This window comes from Plutella xylostella, chromosome 8, assembly GCF_932276165.1.
Source record: "Plutella xylostella chromosome 8, ilPluXylo3.1, whole genome shotgun sequence".
NCBI classification, from domain to species: Eukaryota; Metazoa; Arthropoda; class Insecta; order Lepidoptera; family Plutellidae; genus Plutella; species Plutella xylostella.
In genome coordinates this window covers 1,376,732-1,398,908 of record NC_063988.1, presented here as the reverse complement: position 1 = coordinate 1,398,908, position 22,177 = coordinate 1,376,732, and the positions used below count along the sequence as shown (strand labels likewise).

Here is a 22,177-nt window from a genome sequence, read left to right as displayed (position 1 = left end):
CAAACAACCACCCGACTGCCGAATATAACGTTATTAACGAACCAATCAGGATCCGACAGCGCATTAACTAGCACAATGTAAACACCATTTTTCATTTCCTTTTTCGATTTTTCGCGTAAAAACGCTGTAAAGGAAATATTGGCACAAGGGCAAAAAACGTAGCAATACCTAATTCACTACGTGGCTACAAATATTGCATGGGATACCTTTATTTAAATCTTAGAAGATATAGTTTCATATTATTATTATTTTCATTCAGTATGTAACTATGTACCTACTCGTAAGTAGAGTCAATGTTTGAAAAAATTGGTTGGTACTAACAAAAAATTTAGGCAGTTTAAGTAAGTATTTTAAGAAACTATTTTTCCCCCTTTCCTCGGAGACCTAGAATTAAGTTCAATGCCTTACCTAAGAAATAAAACCTAACATGTATAAAATGTACTTAACTAAATTCATAATCTACTTACTAAAGTATATTTTTTCGCACTGCGTTTCTTTTTAAATTGCATTTAGTGTTGAAGCGGTGGCGTAGAGAACCAATTTGTTAAAATATAATTTTAATACTTAATTATCACATTTTTTCATTTTAAAATGATGTATACCTGAGTAAGTATTAGGTACTTTTTACGGTACGATCAATATTTAAAACGCTAAACCCTCATTATAAAATTTTGCATACGGTGAAAACGGCCCGGGGTCAGTCACCTGCACCCTCGTGAATTGCCCCAGCTTTGTTTTAGTTTTAATAATTGACTACCTTGACAACTACTGCTGACCCTTAGGGGCCGGTGTAACAAATTGGTTTTGATTCTGACTCTGACGTGAAGTCGTGATTTTAGGGTTAGGAATTGAAATATACTGATGGGCTGGTAGCACACGCTATGGGTAATCATAACATATTTTTAAATTATTAAAACTATTCCCAAATTGTAAATAAAAAAAATATTTAGGTAAGTAATTTACTTACCCACTTCTTTAGTGTACCTAATCAAGTAATCATCAATATTATTGAATGCGTCTTCAACTCAACTGTGTTTAACTTCTTGAAAGTCTCAATTATTTTATTTATTTTTGTTACAGTTGAGGTAAGTATATAATAAGTTAAAGTTTGGAATGTAAAAGAAAAGTTGTACCTACTAAATAATTCATCTGCACACTCACATACGTATAGTATTCTAGGGGTTGCTAGCCCCAGTACAGCAGCGGCAGCGCTTTTAATAAGTTGACGCATCCACGAAAAACATGTGTGAGAATGACTGTACTTCAGAACGAGCAATCCCACAGCGGCAAGAGTTTTTAAGCATTATTTGAAAAAAAAAAAACAGAGAAAAAACTTTTGTCCAGTAGAGGATGATTGGGGGTGCTAATGATTGTGGCCCTTTGGATATTAAAAACAATTTAAATTTGGAACAAAGAACCCATTTGATTTAAGCCATATAAGTCCTTCTAGACTATAATATTTTTATTTATAAACTGCACCTCATTTCCTCGCATTACTTGTTAACACGGACAGCGGCTAAAACTATATCAATAGATTTATCGGTGAAAATGCCCTTTCAAATAGCTTGGCTGAAAGCGTTCAGTCAGTGCCGCGAGCTCGCTTTGACAGCTGCGACGCCATATTGGAAAAACTATTTTCCCGCGGTTTCTAATGGTGTTTTTCCAATACCATTATCGAAGTGTGTGTTTGGTTCAGTGTTATTGTTGTTTCGTTGATTATAGTTTCTTTCAGTTTTAGGCTTTAATTAGTAAATGTGATTGGTTTTTGTGTTGTCACAGTCAAACTCTACATGCATGCACATGGGACTTAATATTATTAGTACCTTGCACATATGCGACTTTCACACGAATATCAGCAATTTGTAAAACTGAAAATAAACATTGTATGATGTGTCTAAGTAGTTAATAAGCAGAAAATTTATCCATAATGCCAGTGTACTTATGGCAAATGTAGTAAACATTGAAGTTTTGTTCGTCCATCAACAGACCCGCATAATGAGAAATCGAAATCACTCACCTAGCCATTATAACTACAAATGACAACGTTTAAAAACACATAAAACTTTTACAGACTGATAAAGCAAACGAGCTACAAACTTTTCACTTACATGTCAATTTCTGAACGATATTCCCGCCATTTTAACTTAACACGACAAGGAGGTTGTGATGCCGAAAATGCGCAAAAAGTTCCGCGACCATGGCGTTAAAGAACCTGCAGTTGTTTCGGCCGGCGAACCCTGGTAGCATGCTCTACCACCGCCCCGCGACGCCCATGAGAGCTCCGCCCACGGCGCTGTCGAGGACCATCTCCAGGTCTGCTGAGACCCTGGTGGGGTCGGCTAAGGCTGGTGAGTACCTGACGGATATACACTCACGAGCACTCACAAAGTTCCAGTAAGATATGGAATGTCAATGGCAGGTGGAACTTTTTCATTGCAAATGAGTGTACCTACTGCATTTTTGGTATTTTAAATCCAAGTCCCTACTACGACTACTCAGGTTCCATATTATTAACATTCTGAAAATATGTTATCCCATCAATCCAATAATGACGCTACTTCATATCCCTGAAATTTCATATTCCTAAATAACCGAATCAAAGACCATGAGTGGAGATAGTGCAAATATTTGCATACTTACCTATGTCAGTGAAAGTAACTTACATACATAGTTACATACCATCTTGTTATTCTATGATAGTTACATAGGTCGAAGGCGTTTGAAGCGCAACCCCTTGCAGTGCATGAAATATTCATACATGCTACTTACACGTGGTCAAAGTCAATCGTTATATCATAATCATCATTTCTGTGTCATATTTGAGCAGCATTATGAGCTTCAAAGTGAAAGTTGACTCGCCAGTTTTCATTAATTATTTACACAGACAGTAGGTATTATACTTAGTATAGTTCCATACTGATGAACTCACCTTTTCTTCATCATCAACGCCAAATAATATCCAACCACTGATGCATGCACCTATTTATGTTATGTTTATGACTTAACTAGCTGTGCCCGCGAGCTTCGCTTCGCCTTAAAAAGATTTTCCCGTGGGATTTCCGGGATAAAAAGTAGCCTATGTTCTTTTTCAGGGTCTAGACCATATGTATACCAAATTTCATTCAAATCCGTTAAGTAGTTTTTGCGTGAAACAGTAACAGACAGACAGACAGACAGACAGACACAGTTACTTTCGCATTTATAATATTAGTTAGGATTAGGATTATGACGCAAGGACGCCATAACAACTATCAGCCGCTAATCATTATCTGTTGTATATTCCCCAACATTGAGTATTAATGGTCACCCGAGTCCGCGTTGTTCTATGTGTCTTAAGGTCCACCATAAAAAACTTCTCCTTATCCAACTCTTGATAATCAAACCTAACCACGAACCCTGGAATGAAGTCCACCTATGAACACGTACTTTTGTTTGTGCAAGAAAGAATTCAATAACAACAACAACTATTTTCTCCCCACACAGCTAAAGACATAAAGCGCAAGGCGCGTAGTACGGAGCACCCTGGTCCTTTGGTGAAGGGGTCGAGCAGCATCGGGCTGCCGGCGCTGGTGGCCGCCGACCGCGCCGCGCACACCGCGCGGGACGACGAGAGCCTGCGCAGCCGCTCTAGGAATGGCAGGTGAGGGGATGAAGCGCCTTTTGTTTATCGCGTGTCGGTGAGAGACACTTGAGCAGAACTAGGGACTAGGGGGTTCCGGCGTTGTTACCGCGGCGAAAGGCTTAGTCCAGGCGTATACTATAGGAAACAGGTGATAGATCACCTCGGGATGAAGCGCCTTTTGTTAGTAGTGTGTCCGTGAGAAACACTAGAGTAGAACGGGGGGCTGTTACCGTAGGGAAAGGCTTGATCCGAGCGCATACTATAGGAAACAGATGGTAGGTCACTCAGAGAAGCTCTTTTCGTGTACCCCAATAGCGGAATTTGACACGTTTATAAGGCATTTGACAGCATCATGTCAGCGTATAGCATGTTTCTCAGTTACTACGGCCTCAGACCTATCCTTAGGCTATCAAATCTTAGCTATAAAGCGGTCGGCCCGCAGCACGGAGCACCCTGGTCCGCTGGTGAAGGGCTCCAGCAGCACCGCGCTGCTGGCGCTGGTGGCCGCCGACCGCGCCGCGCACACCGCGCGGGACGACGAGAGCCTGCGCAGCCGCGAGAGGAACGGCAGGTGAGGGGTGACGGTGACGGCACAAGACTCACAAGCGCTTTTTGGGGATGACGGCATAAGATTAACTTCACTCATAAGCGCTTCTTCTTAGCGTGTCGGTGAGAAATACTAGGGCTAAACCAGGGTTTTTTACCATGGTGAAAGGATGGGTCCGGGCGTGTAGTATAGGAAATAGGTGATAGGTCACTCGGGGAAGCTCCTTTCGTCTACCCCAAGACTCACAAGGGCTTTTTCTTAGCTTGTCGGTAATAAATACTAAGAGTTTGTTACGGTGGAAAAAGGTATGCTGTAGGAAACAGGTGAGGGAACTGACTTTTAAATCTTAATTTATTATTAAATCTAGATGACTGGCAGTTGCTTTCATACGGGTAGAGGGACTATATGGGTAGTTCGAACAGTGAAACCTAGAAAGTATGACGTATGACGCGGAGCTAGTGCAATTAAATTGGCAATATCAAGCAAACAACTGTGTGTGGAAGTTAAATTTCAGTAAAATCAATTACAGTTTCTAAGAATCACGAGCGTTTGATGAGTAAACCTAGTCTAGTCTAGCAAGTCTACCACAAGCCAACCTCAACTTGTTACGCCGAACCCCTAGACATAAACAACCCCTGCTGTTTTCCTAGTAGGCTGTGTTGCGTGTTGGAACACTTGAGCGGAGCTTATCAACTTATCAAGGGGTAAATGAAGGTAGACTGGGACTATTCTACTGATTCGAAATCTGATGGATTTTATTTAAGAAACACTGAATGTAAAGATTTCCTCTAAAACACTAAGATATTAAGTAGGTAAGTACTTACTTACCACAAAAAAGCCCTTCATCAAAACTTAAATACAGTCATGCTAAACCCTGCCTGTCTATAGGCTGATAATTGCCTTATCATCATCAGCCAATAATCATCCACTGCTGGACATAGGCCTCTCCCAAGGAGCGCCACAACACTCGGTCCTCGGCCTTCCTCATCCAACCACTACCCGTCACCCGCCTAAGGTCGTCAGTCCAGCGGGCAGGAGGGCGTCCCACGCTTATTGCCTTATAAATGTGTCAAATTGTGTTCTAAAACCTCGATAAACCTTTATGTAGAATTGCCCGAAGGTGTTTCACAAAATGAGTCATATTGCCATGGAATAGAGATTACGCGTTGAATTATTCATAACTCATGTTGCGGTATTAATCAGAAGTTTTGTTATTGCGACCCTTTTGCGACTTCTAGCCTTGAACTTGAGTACTGACCATTTACAGTCGATATTAAGCAGTGCTTAGGTACTTAGTTATGTCTATAGCTGGTACGGCCATCTATCAATAAGTAGGTACCTACATTTGCTTACACCTATATACCTAAATAGACAAGTAGCAACGATACGAATGAAGTTTAGGGCAAAATGGGGAGCTAACCTATATGATCTTTAGTTTTATAAGTGCAGCACGATGAAAAGAGCGCTGCGGCTATAGAAATTCAGTGGTGGCGGGAACTCCAGTTAGGTAGATATTTTTACTTCATATGGGAGAACTAAAAATGCCAGTCCAGTAACTACTCACCTAAATTATAGAGGCAAAATCGATAACTGTCCTCCTGTCCTCAGAGGAAAGAGGGTTAGTTATTTTAAGTATACATTAGTGACTTGGGTGATTCCTGAAACACTTGATTTAGGATTTAGAAGAAAACGTCGTTGCACGGTAGGGTATATTGTAGGTTAATAGGCAGTATAATTACTGTTTAATAGTTTTAATCCAATAAGTTTAAAATAAGGGAGGTTATAGTCCTTGACATTTGGCCGCCATGTTTAGTAACGGCCGAGTGACGTCCGCTGTCACTCTGCGCGGGAAAGCAATTTAAATAACGAACGAGCCGACCGGAAATTCGATTAAACAAATTAAGATATTAAAGGTTACATAAAAATTTAAAAAAAGAAACAGAAGACGAAACTATGTATTAACCTAACATAACCACCTGACAATAGGTATACCTTATCAGATAATTTGATCGATGACTGTCAAGTATGCTTATGCTACCCCACATAGCCCATAATTTTAATATTAGGTGGGTAAATACGAATGTACGTTTTATTCTAGGTTTTATTTTATTTGTTTCAACATAATTTTTCGATTCGATAATGGGTTCTCTATTTGTCAATTTATGTTTACCACTTATCAAGGTACTTAGGTATGTATTTTGTAAATAACGATGTAAAAATCAATAGATCGCTACGCTAGAATCCAACAATGTAATATATTTGCAACAGTAATAAGTTTTGGCACCAAATACCTACCTATTAATTATTATATAAGAGCCAATAATATTCTTGGTAATTTCTGAAACTGCGACGCCTTATTCTTCTTCATTAGGGCTAGACTAGGCTAGATACTCTAGAGTAGCTTCCATCTTTCGGTCTAGCAATTAGTAACACTAAATATATCATAATTTCATAAATGAATAATTTAAAATAGCCTTGCTGAAATGCTTAGTAGATACTCAATAAATTCAATGAAAATTAACATCATTTCTAGTCGTCATAATATGCTATAAACCATCATGAATTTCCCTTTATCTTTGCCCTTGATGATTGCATATATTATGACAAAAATGGCTTCTATTACGATCGCAAACAGAGTTATCATTTTGCATTCTACTTACTACAGAAAATCAATATTGATCTAATAATATCTGTACTGTATAAGCACTAGTGAAATTCAAATGCATAATTAAAACTTTTACATACCTACCATTTCCACACATAGAAGCAGTTTTTTTTTTAATTTTGTATATAAATAAATATGTGGGGACATCTCGTACACGGCCATCCGACCCCAAGATAGGCAGAACCTGTGTTATGGGTGTCGGACAGCTGATATATCTACACAAATTCATATATACATATAGATACATACTAAATATAAATATCAACACCCAAGACACGACTACAAATATCTGTCTTTCAATCGAACCCGGGACCTTCGGCATAGCAGTCAGGGTCACTAACCACTACACCATTCGACCGTCAATATCTAAGTAAGAGGAGTATGCAGACCTGACCGCCAACCTCCAGTAGTGGAGAGGCACTAGAAGAAGAAGAAGTAATTGTAGGTACTTATACTTATTTTGTTTTCGTGTGTCTGAAATAAAGGTAGATGTTTCCCTTCTTTCTAGCCGCGCGTTGATTGATGGACAGTTGGACAGAGATAGGCCAAGGTGGCTGAATGCAAGGCACGTGATATGCACTGCAGGACCGATAGACATAGTTAATATACATATATCTATAGAATATATGAGGTAGCATGCTTGAATTGTGTATGGATCTAAACTAATAAGAAACCTTTGATAAAACCCAACAAGAATATGTACTAAGAAAATAGGTATTCTAGGTCTACCTACCTGACTGACTTGACCGCCATTATACTTGTTCTACAAATACAAGTATCTTTTTTACTGGAGTACTACAAGCACGATGGATTTACCCCATTGTACAATGGCGGTCAACTTTACCAAACTTTATTTATTGGCCTGTCTACTTTGTGAATGGTTATAAAGATGTTGGTGGTTCAACACACTTTGGTAAACTTACGTTGAATATAACACGTGTCTATCATAGCCAGGTGTAGGTTCCCTAGGTCCTCATGCGAGTCAGCTGATCTAGTTCTAGGCCGCCTAGGACAGTGACCACGCAGTTGCAGAATTTCCCAAGCCTTGTGACGATGGCTGTATTGGTTGTTGACATTAAAGTGTAACTTAAAATTACATTCATTCATTCATTCATTAATAACCATGTAAAAAGGTTAGGTTACGTAGAAGTGTAGGAGTCTCCAGCCACATGAAGCCTTTGGTGGAAACGTCCTAGGTATACATACCTACTGTTTACCACAGTTCATTGTAGGTTTATAAATTGTTTACCACTGTTCAGAATTGAACTGAGGCATCCACAAATATCGCATAATAATTAAATACAATATTTTTTGCAGCACCAAAGCCAGTGGCTTTGGGTTTCAAAATAACACGCGAAGTGAAATACTTATCTACCGGCTAAATATACACTCACGAGCAATGAAATAGTTCCATCTGCCATTGTAGTTCCATTATTCACTGGAACTTCTTGGCTCGCGAGTTTATCAATACTTTATTTCATAATTAATGAAAGTTCCGTTTCTCCGCAGCGGCAGCAGCCGGGCGGGCAGCCTGGACCGCAGCACGCGCGGCTCCAGCTCGCAGCTCTCCGACGAGGACAACATCAACGTGGTCGTCAGGTGAGTGAGAGGGACAGCGGCAGCAACAACAAGTTTCAACGTCAGGTGAGTGATTACGACCGAATGGCGTAGTGGTTAGTGACCTGACTACTGAGCCGATGGTCCCGGGTTCGATTCCCGGCTGGGGCAGATATTTGTTTAAAGACAGATATTTGTACTCGGGTCTTGGGTGTTGATATTTATATTTAGTATCTATCTATCTATGTATTTGTGTAGATATATCAGCTGTCCGACACCCATAACACAGGTTCTGCCTAGCTTGGGGTCGGATGGCCGTGTGTGAGATGTCCCCACATATTTATTTATTTTATTTATTACATCGTACTCGGTGATGTCGGCCTTCTTAAGGCTCCTACACATAGTGTCGGCGGCATTCAATGCATAGCCGCTCGGCATGATCCCGGTTTTGCCGCCAGCATGTGTGTAGTAGGCTTTAGAGCCTTGGTCCACGTGGATGTACTGGCGACGTGGTCCAGAAAACGGTCGGTCGGACTCTAACGGGTCAAAATTCACTTCAAAAAGCGACTGCTCATTTTCACCATCTCGTAAGTATGATGAATTGGTGACAATTTACTTCATGAGGTAAAGCAATCAAAAATTATAAAGTATAATATTATCAAATATTACTTAAGTTATATAGTTTTCTTATACATTAGAATTCAACGAGCGCACAAAACCTTATTATTTCTCTAAGTTATTGCTAATTATTAGGTTACATTCAGCCTATTACTACTAGGTCAAAATAATCTGCGCAATAATACTAGGACTATGGAAGATTTATATTTTTAAGTATATTCAAATTATTAATAACATTAATATAAAGTATTGTGCCTACGCCGCGTCGTAGCATAGCGTAGCATCGTAGCGAATCCGTCGGACTTTCTTAGCTGCTTTTGTGCACCTCATGAGACATTTACAGAATACTTAAATGGTGTGCAATCATTCGAATATTGCAGACTAGACAGAGTATAGTGCCACAAACTTATCTGTTCCGGTGAGAGCGAACTAAATTGGTCCATACTTACCTCATTACTTACTAATGAATTTCATATTGACATAGATTATGTGGACCAATTTAGTTCGCTCTCACCGGAACAGATTGTGGCACTATAATTGTATGTTTAGAAACAGAATACCAAAAATAACATTTCATTACACAGCCCCTTTATTATTCCTTTTTGGACAATTATTTTTAATTTGTGATAACTGTCATGATTTTTTCGTTGTACAAGTAGCGTTGGTACAAATTATTAACCAAATAATTGAACTGATCGTACGTTATTAGTTGTTGAATTGTTTATCCATGTATGTAGAGGTTCCTACTCACAAACTCACTCGTTTTATAAGTATTTGGTGAATATTTTTCAGACATTAGTTTAAATGTATCTTTAAATAGGATCATCATCATTGATAATTGCTATGATTAGTTAATTTACTTAGCTGTTTTATAGATTAAATTCAAGCTATTACTGTTACAGAGTATTACATCTATATAAACTCGCGAGAAAAAGCTAGTTTTGAACCCCCGACGGAGGGGTGTTATAAGTTTCACGTGACTGGTTAGCTATGTATCTGTCTGTGAGAGCGTAGCTCCCAAACGGCTGACCTGATTTTCTTTTTGTTTTTCACGATGATTGGTAATGTTACTCCAAGTGTTCTTAGCCATATTTTATCAAAATCGACTTAACCGTTCAAAAGTTATGCGACTTTTAGATAGATAGATAGATAGAATATTCTTTATTTGCACACACACATGAAATAAACTTACATAACTTAAATTAACATTAACATACTTTTAGTGTTGAATGAGGGGGGGTTTTTACATTAGTTTGGTTTTAACACCTAAAAGTAGCACAAAGAGTATTGTAGTTTAGGTAGATCGTTCTTGCATACGTGGCGATTATTCATCCTTATCATGCGACATGCATGTCTCTATTGCGCCATGAATGACCATGATTTGTGGTCGCAAATACTTATTTAATAATTTTCACCCTTTTAACGGTTAGTATATAATGGGTATAGTCTACCCACCGTCATGCGAAGTCGATTGCAATGTCGGTGGTTTTGTCGATGAATATGACTCATACAGTATTGGTTATGTAGGTGAAATGATGAGTCACATTAAAATTTATTTAATGCAACGTTATGTATCATACTTGCAGTCTTACACATCTCAAGTCGTCTACGAAGATATCGTTGCTTTACTGCGAAAAGAAATTTAATCATAATCACAACAAAATGCATTTATGTGACAGCTAAAGCAAATTATTTATGTGACAGCTAAAGCGACTTCCTAATCCTAACCCACAGCAGTAAGGCCTGGGTCTCCTATTTACGCCGCAGGTCGCGTCCAGCGTCACGCCGTAGGCCGCGTCACGATGCTCGCTATAGAAATGTACTGATGCGGTCTCCCTCACACGCCGACGTTGGCGAGTAGACGCCGTAGGTAGGCCGTAGGACGTTGACAGAAACGTTTACGTCAAAGTCGGACGCCGCATAGAGCATAAAATAGGAGACCCAGGCCTAAACTTCAAATGTTGAGCGCACCTTCTGTATTTGGTAAAAAAAAAACAGGAGACGCCAGGGCGGAGAGCTAGTAAGACTTTCGTTCGTACTAATTAAAAAAACATCTTATTTTTAAGTATCTCCTGTCTGTACCCAGGGTGCGTCCCCTCAACAACAAGGAGCGGGGGCTCGGGGGCCGCGAGGCGCTGCAGTTCCCGGGCAAGGGGCAGGTGGTGTGCGACGCCGGGCCCGGACAGAAGCCTAAGGTGTTTTCATACAATGTCGTGTTTGAGCCCGCTGCTACGCAGGTATGGTTTTACGTCATCAAAGTATTTTCTAAATAAAAGATAACTGCATAGATAGTTTAGTCATCGGATCTTGTTGTGGCTTTAGACTCGCTCCACTATTATATTCAAACTATGCACACTTTAATAAATATAAATAAATAATAAATTCTGCGTTAAATCAACACTAAAAGTGGATCTGGAAATGGTCTTCAGTAGTACAAAGCTGTGGGTCGCAACATTGACCGATTTGTGAGTAGGTTTCTGTGGTAGTTGGTATATAAGTCCCTACTCCTGAATGGGTTTAAAATTCTGGCTATAATCGTAGATAATCAATATCATTAATATTATAGATATAAATCCGTTATAAATTATCCTACCGATGGATTTAGAGGCCACAGCACTTCATTATTGAATCTGTCCTCAAACCAATAATAATGTTGACCCTCAGTTCAATGCGGCACAGATTATGTTAATGTGAGCTCTAAAAAAACCTTTTTTGCTGTAGGAAAAAACTATCACTTCCATGTTTTTACTTTTCTAACCCCCTTATTCATAGAAAAGTTACAATACGTTTTAACTAATAAACTGTTTTGTCCCTCTCCGACAAAGAGCAATTTGTTCTTTGACAGAGAGGGACAAAACAGTTTATTAGTTAAAACGTTTTGTAACTTCTCTATGAATAAGGGGGTAAGTTTCCATGCCAAGGTTCATACTTTCGATCCTTTAGTTTCTCTTGTATTATGTGTCGGGCTGCACTAAAGTATATCTCATTCAGAGTATATGGGATTGTACACAGTAGAGCTACTTACTAATTACTTCCTTTAACCGCTTTATTCCTGCATAAATTAGACAAAGTTGAAATTGTAGTCTGTCTCGTGACGATTCGCGCTTTTGTGGTCGATTAAGGGTAAAGAACACTTTTCCTCTACAGGAGGACATAGTGGAGTACTCCGGCATCAAACGGCTACTGGAGATGGCAGTAGAGGGATTCTCGTGCACTGCCTTCTGCTACGGTCAGACTGGAAGCGGGAAGACACACACACTGACCGGGCCGCCGGGGTTGGTGAGTACACACACACACACACACGCGCTTACACACACACAGAATAGGGAATATGCGTAATTTTTTTTTATAATTTTATTGGATAGTTTTACATCACTTTATTATAGTAAAAAAAAATTCAACGCCAAAATAAGTAATTTAAGGTATTTTAAAGAAAGTTAAAAAATTACAACCATCACGACCACTTTGAAATTCCCGTCAGGATGGCGGGCTGTCGTGACGTCATAATCGTTTAATTTCACGGCTCAGAATAATGAGTCCCGTCAGTCGGCATAGATTTTTTACCTAATTAAGTAATCACAGAGTACTTTTGTATTTTCAACAAACCAATGTTGTCATGGTAACAAACGAAAAAGGAAGTGTATAAAGTGTGATCAGTGGCTGTTTTGTAATGGTAATAAAGTCTGACCAGTGGCTGTTTTGTAATGGGAGCTCGTAAATAGCTGCTAGTAGCTCTTTTGAAATGGGAGCGCGCAAACCAGAGGACCTTTGTACACAATATTACGCTATTATGGCAATATGAATATAAAGTAATATTTGTATTGTATGTAAGTACTTACTGTAACTTTGGTTCTCAGTAAGAGAGACTAGGGTTAGTTGGTCATTCTATTCTATTATCTGTGGGGGTGTAAGAACCTGCACCTGGCTCTCTTGAATGGAACCATTGTGCATATCTCAAAGGTCTAAACCCCCTTATCTAAACTATCGAATAAGAGTATAAAAATATATGCATATTTCCTAATATTTGGGCACACGGCTCTCGACTTTTCAATAGTCTTTGCTGTCCTTTTCCGCAGCTGGCCACAGTTTACTCTTTCATACTGCGTAATAAATTTAATGTGTCCAGTTCTTCTGAATACGAGAATTCTTCCATAACTTAATTTAGAAAAAAATAACAACTTTTGAAATATACTAACGACTGCCATTATAACCTAAAAGTAGAAAGAGCAACTTGTGTCATGTTCATGTCATAATACTTACAATACAAATTTAATTTTATTATGTTGCAATATGGAGCATATTTGAGTGGCTCGTTGACTAGCGAATGGCTGTTTACGCCTCATTACAATAGAACAGTGAATCAATAGAATAGTGGCAGCCCATACACTACCAACAAAAAATATAAAAAGTCCTAAACTTTGCAAACAAACAAGCATATCAAACAAGAAGTGGAGAGGTTCTAGGAGGCTAGGATCTACTCGTATTGGAAGAATTTTTATGTGATCCATCGTATCTGATCACAACGAGCATCACAAATACTCGGTGACATTAACATGTCTTTGTTTACACTTGACATTTATTTAACTATACGCAAACGCAAAGAAGTTATTATTCTGAGATTGATATATAAAGAATTATGACGTCACATCCGCCCTAAGAAAATGGGTGACGTTTCTCGGAAGTTAGAATTTACCGAAGTTTTTTTGTACTTTTCAACTTCATTTACTTGCTCAAAAATAAATTATAATCAAAAATAATGATGGAGTCGTAGTTATGAAACAACAAAGTTTATTATAAATAATATTTGACCTTTATTTGAACCACTTGCATATTCCCTATTGTCCTGGACTTCATCATTACGCAGCAATCGTTAACTGCTGGCTTTACCAAGGGGCCTCTCCTAAGGAGCGTCCAATAACAGCACATACATAATACTCTATCCTCGGCCTCATCCAACCACTGCCGGCTACCTACGCGAAATCATCGGTTCAGTGCGATGGAAGCTTAAAAGCTCTCTCGGCAACGTTAGGTCTCTGATGAACTACCCCATATTTGATACATCTGGTACGTACAATGATCCCAAGCTATGAAACAGGTAATCCAATTAATTGTGAGTTCGCTAATATTTTTCAATAAATCTCAATCCCCCGGTTTACCTACCCTTTCAAAAGTTATCAGTTTAAAACTTCACTGTTTTTATGCCTGCAGTTATCAGGCAAGTAACTTTAACAATATCCCTCTACATACCTACATTATAGTTATAGCTACCGTGTAGGTGTTCAATATGTCAGACAATTGCTTTCACCCGTCGCGGTCAAAGCAATCGATGGGGCCCCTCCGCAGGTTATACTTACACTTGTATTACTCGCTAGCAACTCTACTTTAGGGTGTAGACGAACTTTTATGTAATTTGTAACTATCATTAATTATTAAGTAACTTTGTTTATTTATAGTTTGTCAACAACGGTAGTGTTATATTTATAACTCATAGGTGCACTAATAAATTTTTTAATAGAATAGAATAAATCTTTATTAAGTTAATACATTTTAGATAGGTATACATAACTACATCACACAAAACTAAAAGTCAATAGGGAATGTGCATAAAAAAATATACTTTTATTGGATAGTTTTACATCACTTTATTATAGTAAAAAAAATTCAAAGCCAAAATAAGTAATTTAAGGTATTTTAAAGAAAGTTAAAAAAGTACAACCATCACGACCACTTTGAAATTCCCGTCAGGATGGCGGGCTGGTGTGACGTCATAAACTTTTAATTTCACGGCTCAGAATAATAAGTCCCGTCAGTCGGCATAGATTTTTTACCTAATCAAGTAATCACAGAGTACTTTTATATTTTCAACAAACCAATGTTGTCATGGTAACAAACGAAAAAGAAAGTGTATAAAGTGTGATCAGTGGCTGTTTTGTATTGGTAATAAAGTGTGACCAGTGGCTGTTTTGCAATGGGAGCTTTTGGCGTTGATTTTTTTTTTTACTAAGTATTATAAAGTGATGTAAAACTATCGAATAAGAGTATAAAAAAATATATGCATATTTCCTAATATTTGGGCACACGGCTCTCGACTTTTCAATAGTCTTTGCTGTCCTTTTCCGCAGCTGGCCACAGTTTACTCGTTCATACTGCGTAATAAATTTAATGTGTCCAGTTCTTCTGATTACGAGAATTCTTCCATAACTTAATTTAGAAAAAAATAACAACTTTTGAAATATACTAAAGACTGCCATTATAACCTAAAAGTAGAAAGAGCAACTTGTGTCATGTTCATGTCATAATACTAACAATACAAATTTAATTTTATTGTGTTGCAATATGGAACATATTTGAGTGGCTCGTTGACTAGCGAATGGCTGTTTACGCCTCATTACAATAGAACAACTAGTGGCAGCCCATACACTACCAACAAAAAATATAAAAAGTCCTAAACTTTGCAAACAAACAAGCATATCAAACAAGAAGTGGAGAGGTTATAGGAGGCTAGGATCTATTGGAAGAATTTTTATGTGATCCATCGTATCTGATCACAACGAGCATCACAAACACTCGGTGACATTAACATTTCTTTGTTTATACTTGACATTTATTTAACTTCCGCCGTAAACGCAAAGAAGTTATTATTCTGAGATTGATATATAAATAATTTTGACGTCACATCCGCCCTAAGAAAATGGGTGACGTTTCTCTGAAGTTAGAATTTACCGAAGTTTTTTTGTACTTTTCAACTTCATTTACTTGCTCAAAAATAAATTATACCTAATCAAAAATATTGATGGAGTCGTAGTTATGAAATAACAAAGTTTACTATAAATAATATTTGACCTTTATTTGAACCACTTGCATATTCCCTATGATATGGGTTGACTGTGTGTGTTACCTGATTAGCCCTAAGTATTTTTTCCACTGAAACCTTTTAAAGCATTATTGTTCAGCTGAAGGCATGCCAATGTTTGTATAATATATAAAATCAAGATACCAATTCAATAAATAATGTATTCAATTAACGAAACCTAATGAGCGTTGCGTGACTTCCAAACTAACAACTAAGTTGGTATTTTACCTGTCAATACAAAACATATTACTAAGATTACTAGATAGTAGAGGAGCTGTAAATAATGAAATTTTATTAATGACCGGAATCAAAAAATCACCAGTTAAGTTTTTTAAACATACAGTAAACATTTTGTATCCGTTTTCATGGACGCGCATGTGCGCACCCTGACCAACGACTGAAGCTAATATGACTGGCAAATTTATTCTCCACGTTACAAGCCCTATTCTTTCAAGCTCTAGTGACAAACGATGGAATGTTGACCACTGAAGCGACACCAGTGAATAAATATGTATTTAAATTATCATTTATAAAAGCTTTCACAAAGTTAGTGAGAAATGAACAAGATATTTTTCCAAGTGGATGAAGTACCTACACTAACTACCTGAGCAATAATTTATTCATTTCACTTTCCGCGCACAAACACCTCATGACATGCAATGACTATCTACATCTATAGGCAATAAAACTTGCTTCAAAGTAAGGCCAATACCAGTCAAGTCCATAAGCCATCAATACAAATGTTGTCCTAACAAACAGTACGGTCGCCTCACGCCATATCGATCGCGTTATCTGTGATCGCCATTAGTGGAACACATGCCTGGAGCCGCGTTATGCTGTGGACTTGTGACGGGAGGTAATCATGGCCGTTTGACGAGGCTTTTGAAACGGGTGGGTATTTTAGTTGGTGAATATTGCGATGTCAGGAGTTGGCAAAATTGCGATTGGTTAATCGAATGTATACTTAACTAATTAATACTTCTGAAGACAAAATCCAACATGTATTTTATCATCTTATCCTAATAACTGAGATACTTACCTATGATTCGGTGATGGTTTCTTAGTATGCCAAGAATGGACAACCTACATATTATGTAAAACAAGTTACTTAATTAATTAATAGTACCTAGGTACTTCTTACTGACACCAAAATGTGACAAATTATACAATGTAGGTACATATAATAGCGTTGATAATATTGATTACAAAATTATTTTTCGATTGTATACATAACGATGCAATCTTACTAATAAGGAATACAGTAACATAACGGGAACAAACTATGTAGCGTGCGAGCGAGTGTCCTGATAGAAAGGCAATTGGGAAATTGGATGCACGGCACGTCACACGTGACAAATGCTGATTCGTCATGCACTGAGTGGGTACATGTTGGAAATGTATTGTGAAAAATAATGCAGAAATTATAATCTACTGCGCTAAGCCATACCCCACGGTGGGCGCCAAAATCACAATATATTGGCGCCCATCATGGGACATAGCGTTGTTTGAAAGTTTGAAGGATATCTTTCTCAAATCAAACCATTTTAATCAATATTCAGAATATCAATCAAAATCATACTGGCAGGAGGTCAAACAACTCTTGGTCCTTGAATTTGTAAACTTTGTCTCAGTACAAGCTCACATATAAAGTAGAATCTAAAATTAATCAAGATATTCCGACAATAGGTCCAAATCGAGAAGAGGGGGATTTAATTTTTGATTTGATTCTTCCAGGTGGAAAAAGGCACGTCGCCGCACGCCCCCGAGCACGGGCTGGTGGTGCGCTCGTTCGTGCACCTGTTCCGCCTCATCCGGGACCGCCCCGACAGCCACTTCATACTCAAGGCTTCCTTCCTAGAAATATATAATGAAAAGGTCAGTGAAGCTGCGGCCGCTACACGGGTTCTCTTTAGCGACGTCGATAAACTCGTTCCGAAAATCACAGCGTTATATTTACGGTGAATTGAGATATAGTGACGTTTGTCTACGTCGATAACGAACCCGTGTAGCGGCAGCTGTTAGAGTGTTAGAGATGCCCGTTTCTTCTTTTTTGATGAAAAAAGCTCAACCCGTAGACTGCATGTATGTTTCTTGATGTTCAAATATTTACTTCCTCATCCAGCCATTGTTCTGGCATCCTATTTCGACTAAAACGAGTGCACTGAATAATACAATTCATGCTATTATGGAGCAATTTCACAATGATTTTTTGCGTCCACTAGCCCTACGCAGCCTTAATTCTCAATCAAATTAATGTAATGTCCCCAATCTATGTTTCAGGTAATAGACTTATTAAATCCAGGCAGCGCCAGAAAGCCGCTGCAAGTGCGATGGTCGAAGGAGTCCAGAAGCTTCTACGTGGAGAATCTGTTCACAGTCGACTGCGAGGAACTAGACGACTTGTTTGCGGTTTTAGAAGAAGGTAAGATTGAAAACAAATAGAAAATATAGGTAGGTAGGTATTTAAGCGTAAAATATAAGAGGACCAAGTGACAGTGGGCCAGCTACCAGTCAGTACCGTTGGCTGGTTTTTAATGAGTTCCCTAGTGGAAAGCACAAACAGGCAAGGGTAACATTAGGCCACGCTAGGTTAGATTAAGAAGGCTAACGACAGTGTTCTGATATCCTGGGAAGAGGCATAACTGTCGAGCTGCAGCAGTACAAGATTCTGTACTAATGACGATAATGAAGTGGACCAAATGGACCCCAAAATCATAGCTCAACAGGCGAAATACCAAAATAATCCCAACTTTCCCTCCCCAGGCATGCGCAATCGCGCAGTAGGCGCGCACGCGATGAACGCCAACTCGTCTCGCTCGCACACATTACTCTGTGTACGGGTGCGAAGAGACCTGCGAGCTGATGGGTCCGTCACCTGCTCCACTCACGGGAAGATCAACTTCGTGGACTTAGCCGGCAGTGAGATGACCAAGAAGACCCAGAGCAGTGGGAAAACGTTGGAGGAAGCGAATAATATTAATAGGAGTTTGATGGTTTTAGGTAAGGTCCCAAGTTGGGCGCCAACTTTTTTTATGGGTTGGGTGTTTTTTATCTGTTATCTAATCTGATATAGACAAAATCGGAGAGCAGCGGCAGCAGCGGTCTTAAATATGTCCAACGTGAAGTATTCAAATAAAAAATTGACCCAAGTTGGGCGCCACACATGTAAAGTGGACTTTCACAACCCTAGTTGGGCGCCAAATACCTACCGTTTATTATATATTTTTTGTTTTTCTAGGTTATTGCATAGCCCAACTCAGTGATGGTAAGAAAAGGGGCCACATACCGTATCGGGATAGCAAGCTCACCAAGCTACTGGCCGACAGTCTCGCTGGGAACGGAGTCACACTTATGGTAAGTAAGAACCTACCTATGACCTGCCGCAGAATAGTTTCAAGTAGGTAGGCATTCCTACAGTCCGGACTTTGTGAAAAGGGATATAGATACATTATTATATCCGCCTATCTGACCCCTTAGCATGAATTTTCATCGTGAACGTGAAGTAGAATTCATAGAGTAATTTTGTAAGAAAAAAAAATATGAACAACGCCCCTGGCGGTCGGTAGCAGAACTAAAATTTTCCTACAAAATTCATCGAGTAATTTTACTTCACGTTTACGATGAAAATTCATGCTAAGGGGTCTGAAAGTCAAATCGTCAAGAGAACTATTATAAAAGGAGTAAATTTTAATACAAGTACTGCCATCTTGTGTCGAGTAGAAGAACTAATTTAACAGTGCGTTTGCCGTCCTAACCGTAACCTTATGATCATTATTTGCAGATAGCGTGTATAGCGCCAACCAAGACGAACTTGAGCGAAACTATAAACACACTTCGATACGCTTCCCGAGCCAAGAAGATTAAAACTAAACCCATCGTTAAAATGGTAAGATTTTATTTAAAACATCCCTTACCCTAAAAATACCTTTAGGTCCATACAAAAAAGGTTCAATAATACCTATGCATTATTTTCTAGGATGCCCGAGATGCACTAATACTAAGTCTGAAGAGAGAAGTGGAAGCTTTGCAGGCGGAGAACCAGCATTTAAGAACCGCCCTGCATGTCCAGACCGACTACAGTATTGACTCTTATAGTGAGTACATAATACCTATTTACTTATCTGTTAGCTATATGGGAAGATATCGTGAATTTTATAGCTTAGATAGAAGACAACAAAGTCAATAGATTTTGTAGAGGTCATTCGTTTACTTAACAAACTAGGTAGTTATTCAACTCATAGGCGCCCTGCGTTGGTAAGGTAATATATGTAGGTAAGTAAGGTTAAATATTCCCAAATTTTCATTTGTACCTACAAAGAAGTCAAATTGTTCATTTACCCATACCTAATCAGTAGGTACTTATTACTTCTACGACCTATACGAATGTGTGTATTTCGCTGCCTTATTTTTATTTTACTTTTGTCAAATCCAATACAAACAAAACCAATATTAACCATTGTCTTGTCCCAACCTTCCTCAGACAACCGCCGCCCCCTGCCCCAAATCGAGCCGAGCAAACTACTCCAACTACCACCAGCAGAACTAGTGGACCTAGTCCAGATCCACATGGAAGAGAACACGGCCCTGAGAAGAGAGAACACAGAGCTGTTCTCCATACGAGACCAGATGCTGCGAGACCACGAGCTGGTGAGCCGCGAGAACGAACGCCTGCTGAAGAAGCTTGAGGATGTTAACTCGTGAGTTTTTGTTGAGGGATGGAAGGAGCCTGGTGTGATGGATGGCTAGTAGTAATCCCGCTTCAGCAGGGCAGTAAGCATCTGACGCTAATCTGATTGGCCAATCCCTTAACCACGGTGACAAATCCTACTTTGTTTGTCTCTGACACAATAAGTTATGTAAAATATGAATATAAAAGTAAATTGAATCTGAATTTTATTCTTCTCGACCCATTACGTCCACACTGCTGGGGCACGGGTCTCCTTCCAATGAAGGAAGGGTTAATTAAACTGAATTTTATTAAAAGTTGTTAATTCGGCTACCTATAACACTGAAAGTGGGTATGGATGGACTACCTATTTTTAATTAGATATAATGATAGTTAATTTAATAATACCTAAAGAGTAAAATGAATGATCGTTTTTGTAGAACAATACTCGGCGTCGGCTGATAACCAGACGGAGGTCAGTGGGTACCAACATTGGGGGAACTAGCCTCCCCTATGTATGCACGCGCATGCAAGTTATAAACCAAATGTACATAACAACATAAAAATATCAAACTTTTAAAAGCCTGACCAAATATAAAATGAATGATGATAAATTGGTGTAATCATGCACGAAATTTTAGCACATGAATTGTAATTTCCAAGCTATGTATCACCTTCACATGTAAATAAAATATAAATTGGCATTTTAAAATAATAAAATTTAACTGAATAAACCCTAAAATAACTACTATCTCTGAACATCTTTGTCTTGTGAATACACCATGGTGAATTTCTAGTTTATTGCTGCGTGCGAAAAAAGAAAGTCAACTCAATGCTTGGGCATTAATGTGCTACAAATTCACTATGACAGTATTTAATATTTCTTCATCTGTACCTTATTGTTTGTTTTGTTAGTAAACATAAATTAAATGTTAATTTAACAAATTACTAAAATTATATTAATTATTTCAGTGTTTGTGTCAGGTCGCCGATCATTCCAGCGCGACCAACCTATTCAGAAACTGCTCAAAGTGAAAAAGACCAGCCCAACATTTGGACCAACCCTGAAGTCACTTCGGCCAATACCAGCAGCAGAAGTGGAGGCAGCTAGAGCCTTTGAAACATAGTGTGATCTAGATATTTTTAGGGTACCAATTCTCAACCATGCAACTTTTATTGTATGTGTGATCAAGAATTTTACTGCCCTCAGTTTTAATTACAAGTCTGTTAATGTAGATTTCACTACCAGTAAAGTAGTCTAGGTAGTACTATATTTTTGTCTGCAGTGGTATTGTAGGGATCATTGTCAGTTTTCCAAATTGATCATTATGCAATTATTGTATGTCTGAACTTCATGGAAGTATTGTTATGATTGGATGAGTGAATGTGAGTGTGTATTATAAAATTCTGATCTAGCATCAAGTGGATTGCTGCTGAGTTCTAATAATTTCGTGACAATAATTTAAACATGATAAACCTACATTATAGATTTTCATTTCAAAAACTACATAGATACTTAATACATCAATTATAGTGATACACTTAATATGGTTTGCTTTTATCTCAGTATATCAATACCTAATAAGGACATTGTACATAATTTCCATGTATATTTTTATTATAAGTAAAAGAGTGCAATAACTATAATT

At 38.4% G+C, this 22,177-nt stretch overlaps 1 protein-coding gene across 2 annotated transcripts; it reads left to right on the top strand.

Annotated features, from left to right (window-relative positions):
- The first annotated feature begins 1,578 nt into the window (after positions 1-1,578).
- Positions 1,579-22,158, top strand: LOC105391000 (kinesin-like protein KIF12). Of its 2 annotated transcripts, XM_048622506.1 has the most exons (14): positions 1,579-2,348; positions 3,484-3,640; positions 8,344-8,433; positions 11,096-11,246; positions 12,157-12,288; positions 17,597-17,737; positions 18,143-18,284; positions 18,626-18,862; positions 19,101-19,216; positions 19,644-19,748; positions 19,839-19,956; positions 20,343-20,559; positions 20,969-21,003; positions 21,501-21,629. In XM_048622506.1, the coding sequence occupies exons 1-13, from the start codon at positions 2,198-2,200 to the stop codon at positions 20,988-20,990; spliced, it is 1,779 nt and encodes a 592-aa protein (XP_048478463.1). In that variant the 5' UTR covers positions 1,579-2,197; the 3' UTR covers positions 20,991-21,003; positions 21,501-21,629. The 2 variants fall into 2 exon arrangements, with proteins under 2 accessions (XP_048478463.1, XP_048478462.1); XM_048622505.1 differs by lacking the exon at positions 20,969-21,003 and having other exon boundaries at positions 1,581-2,348; positions 21,501-22,158.
- The last annotated feature ends 19 nt before the right edge of the window (positions 22,159-22,177 follow it).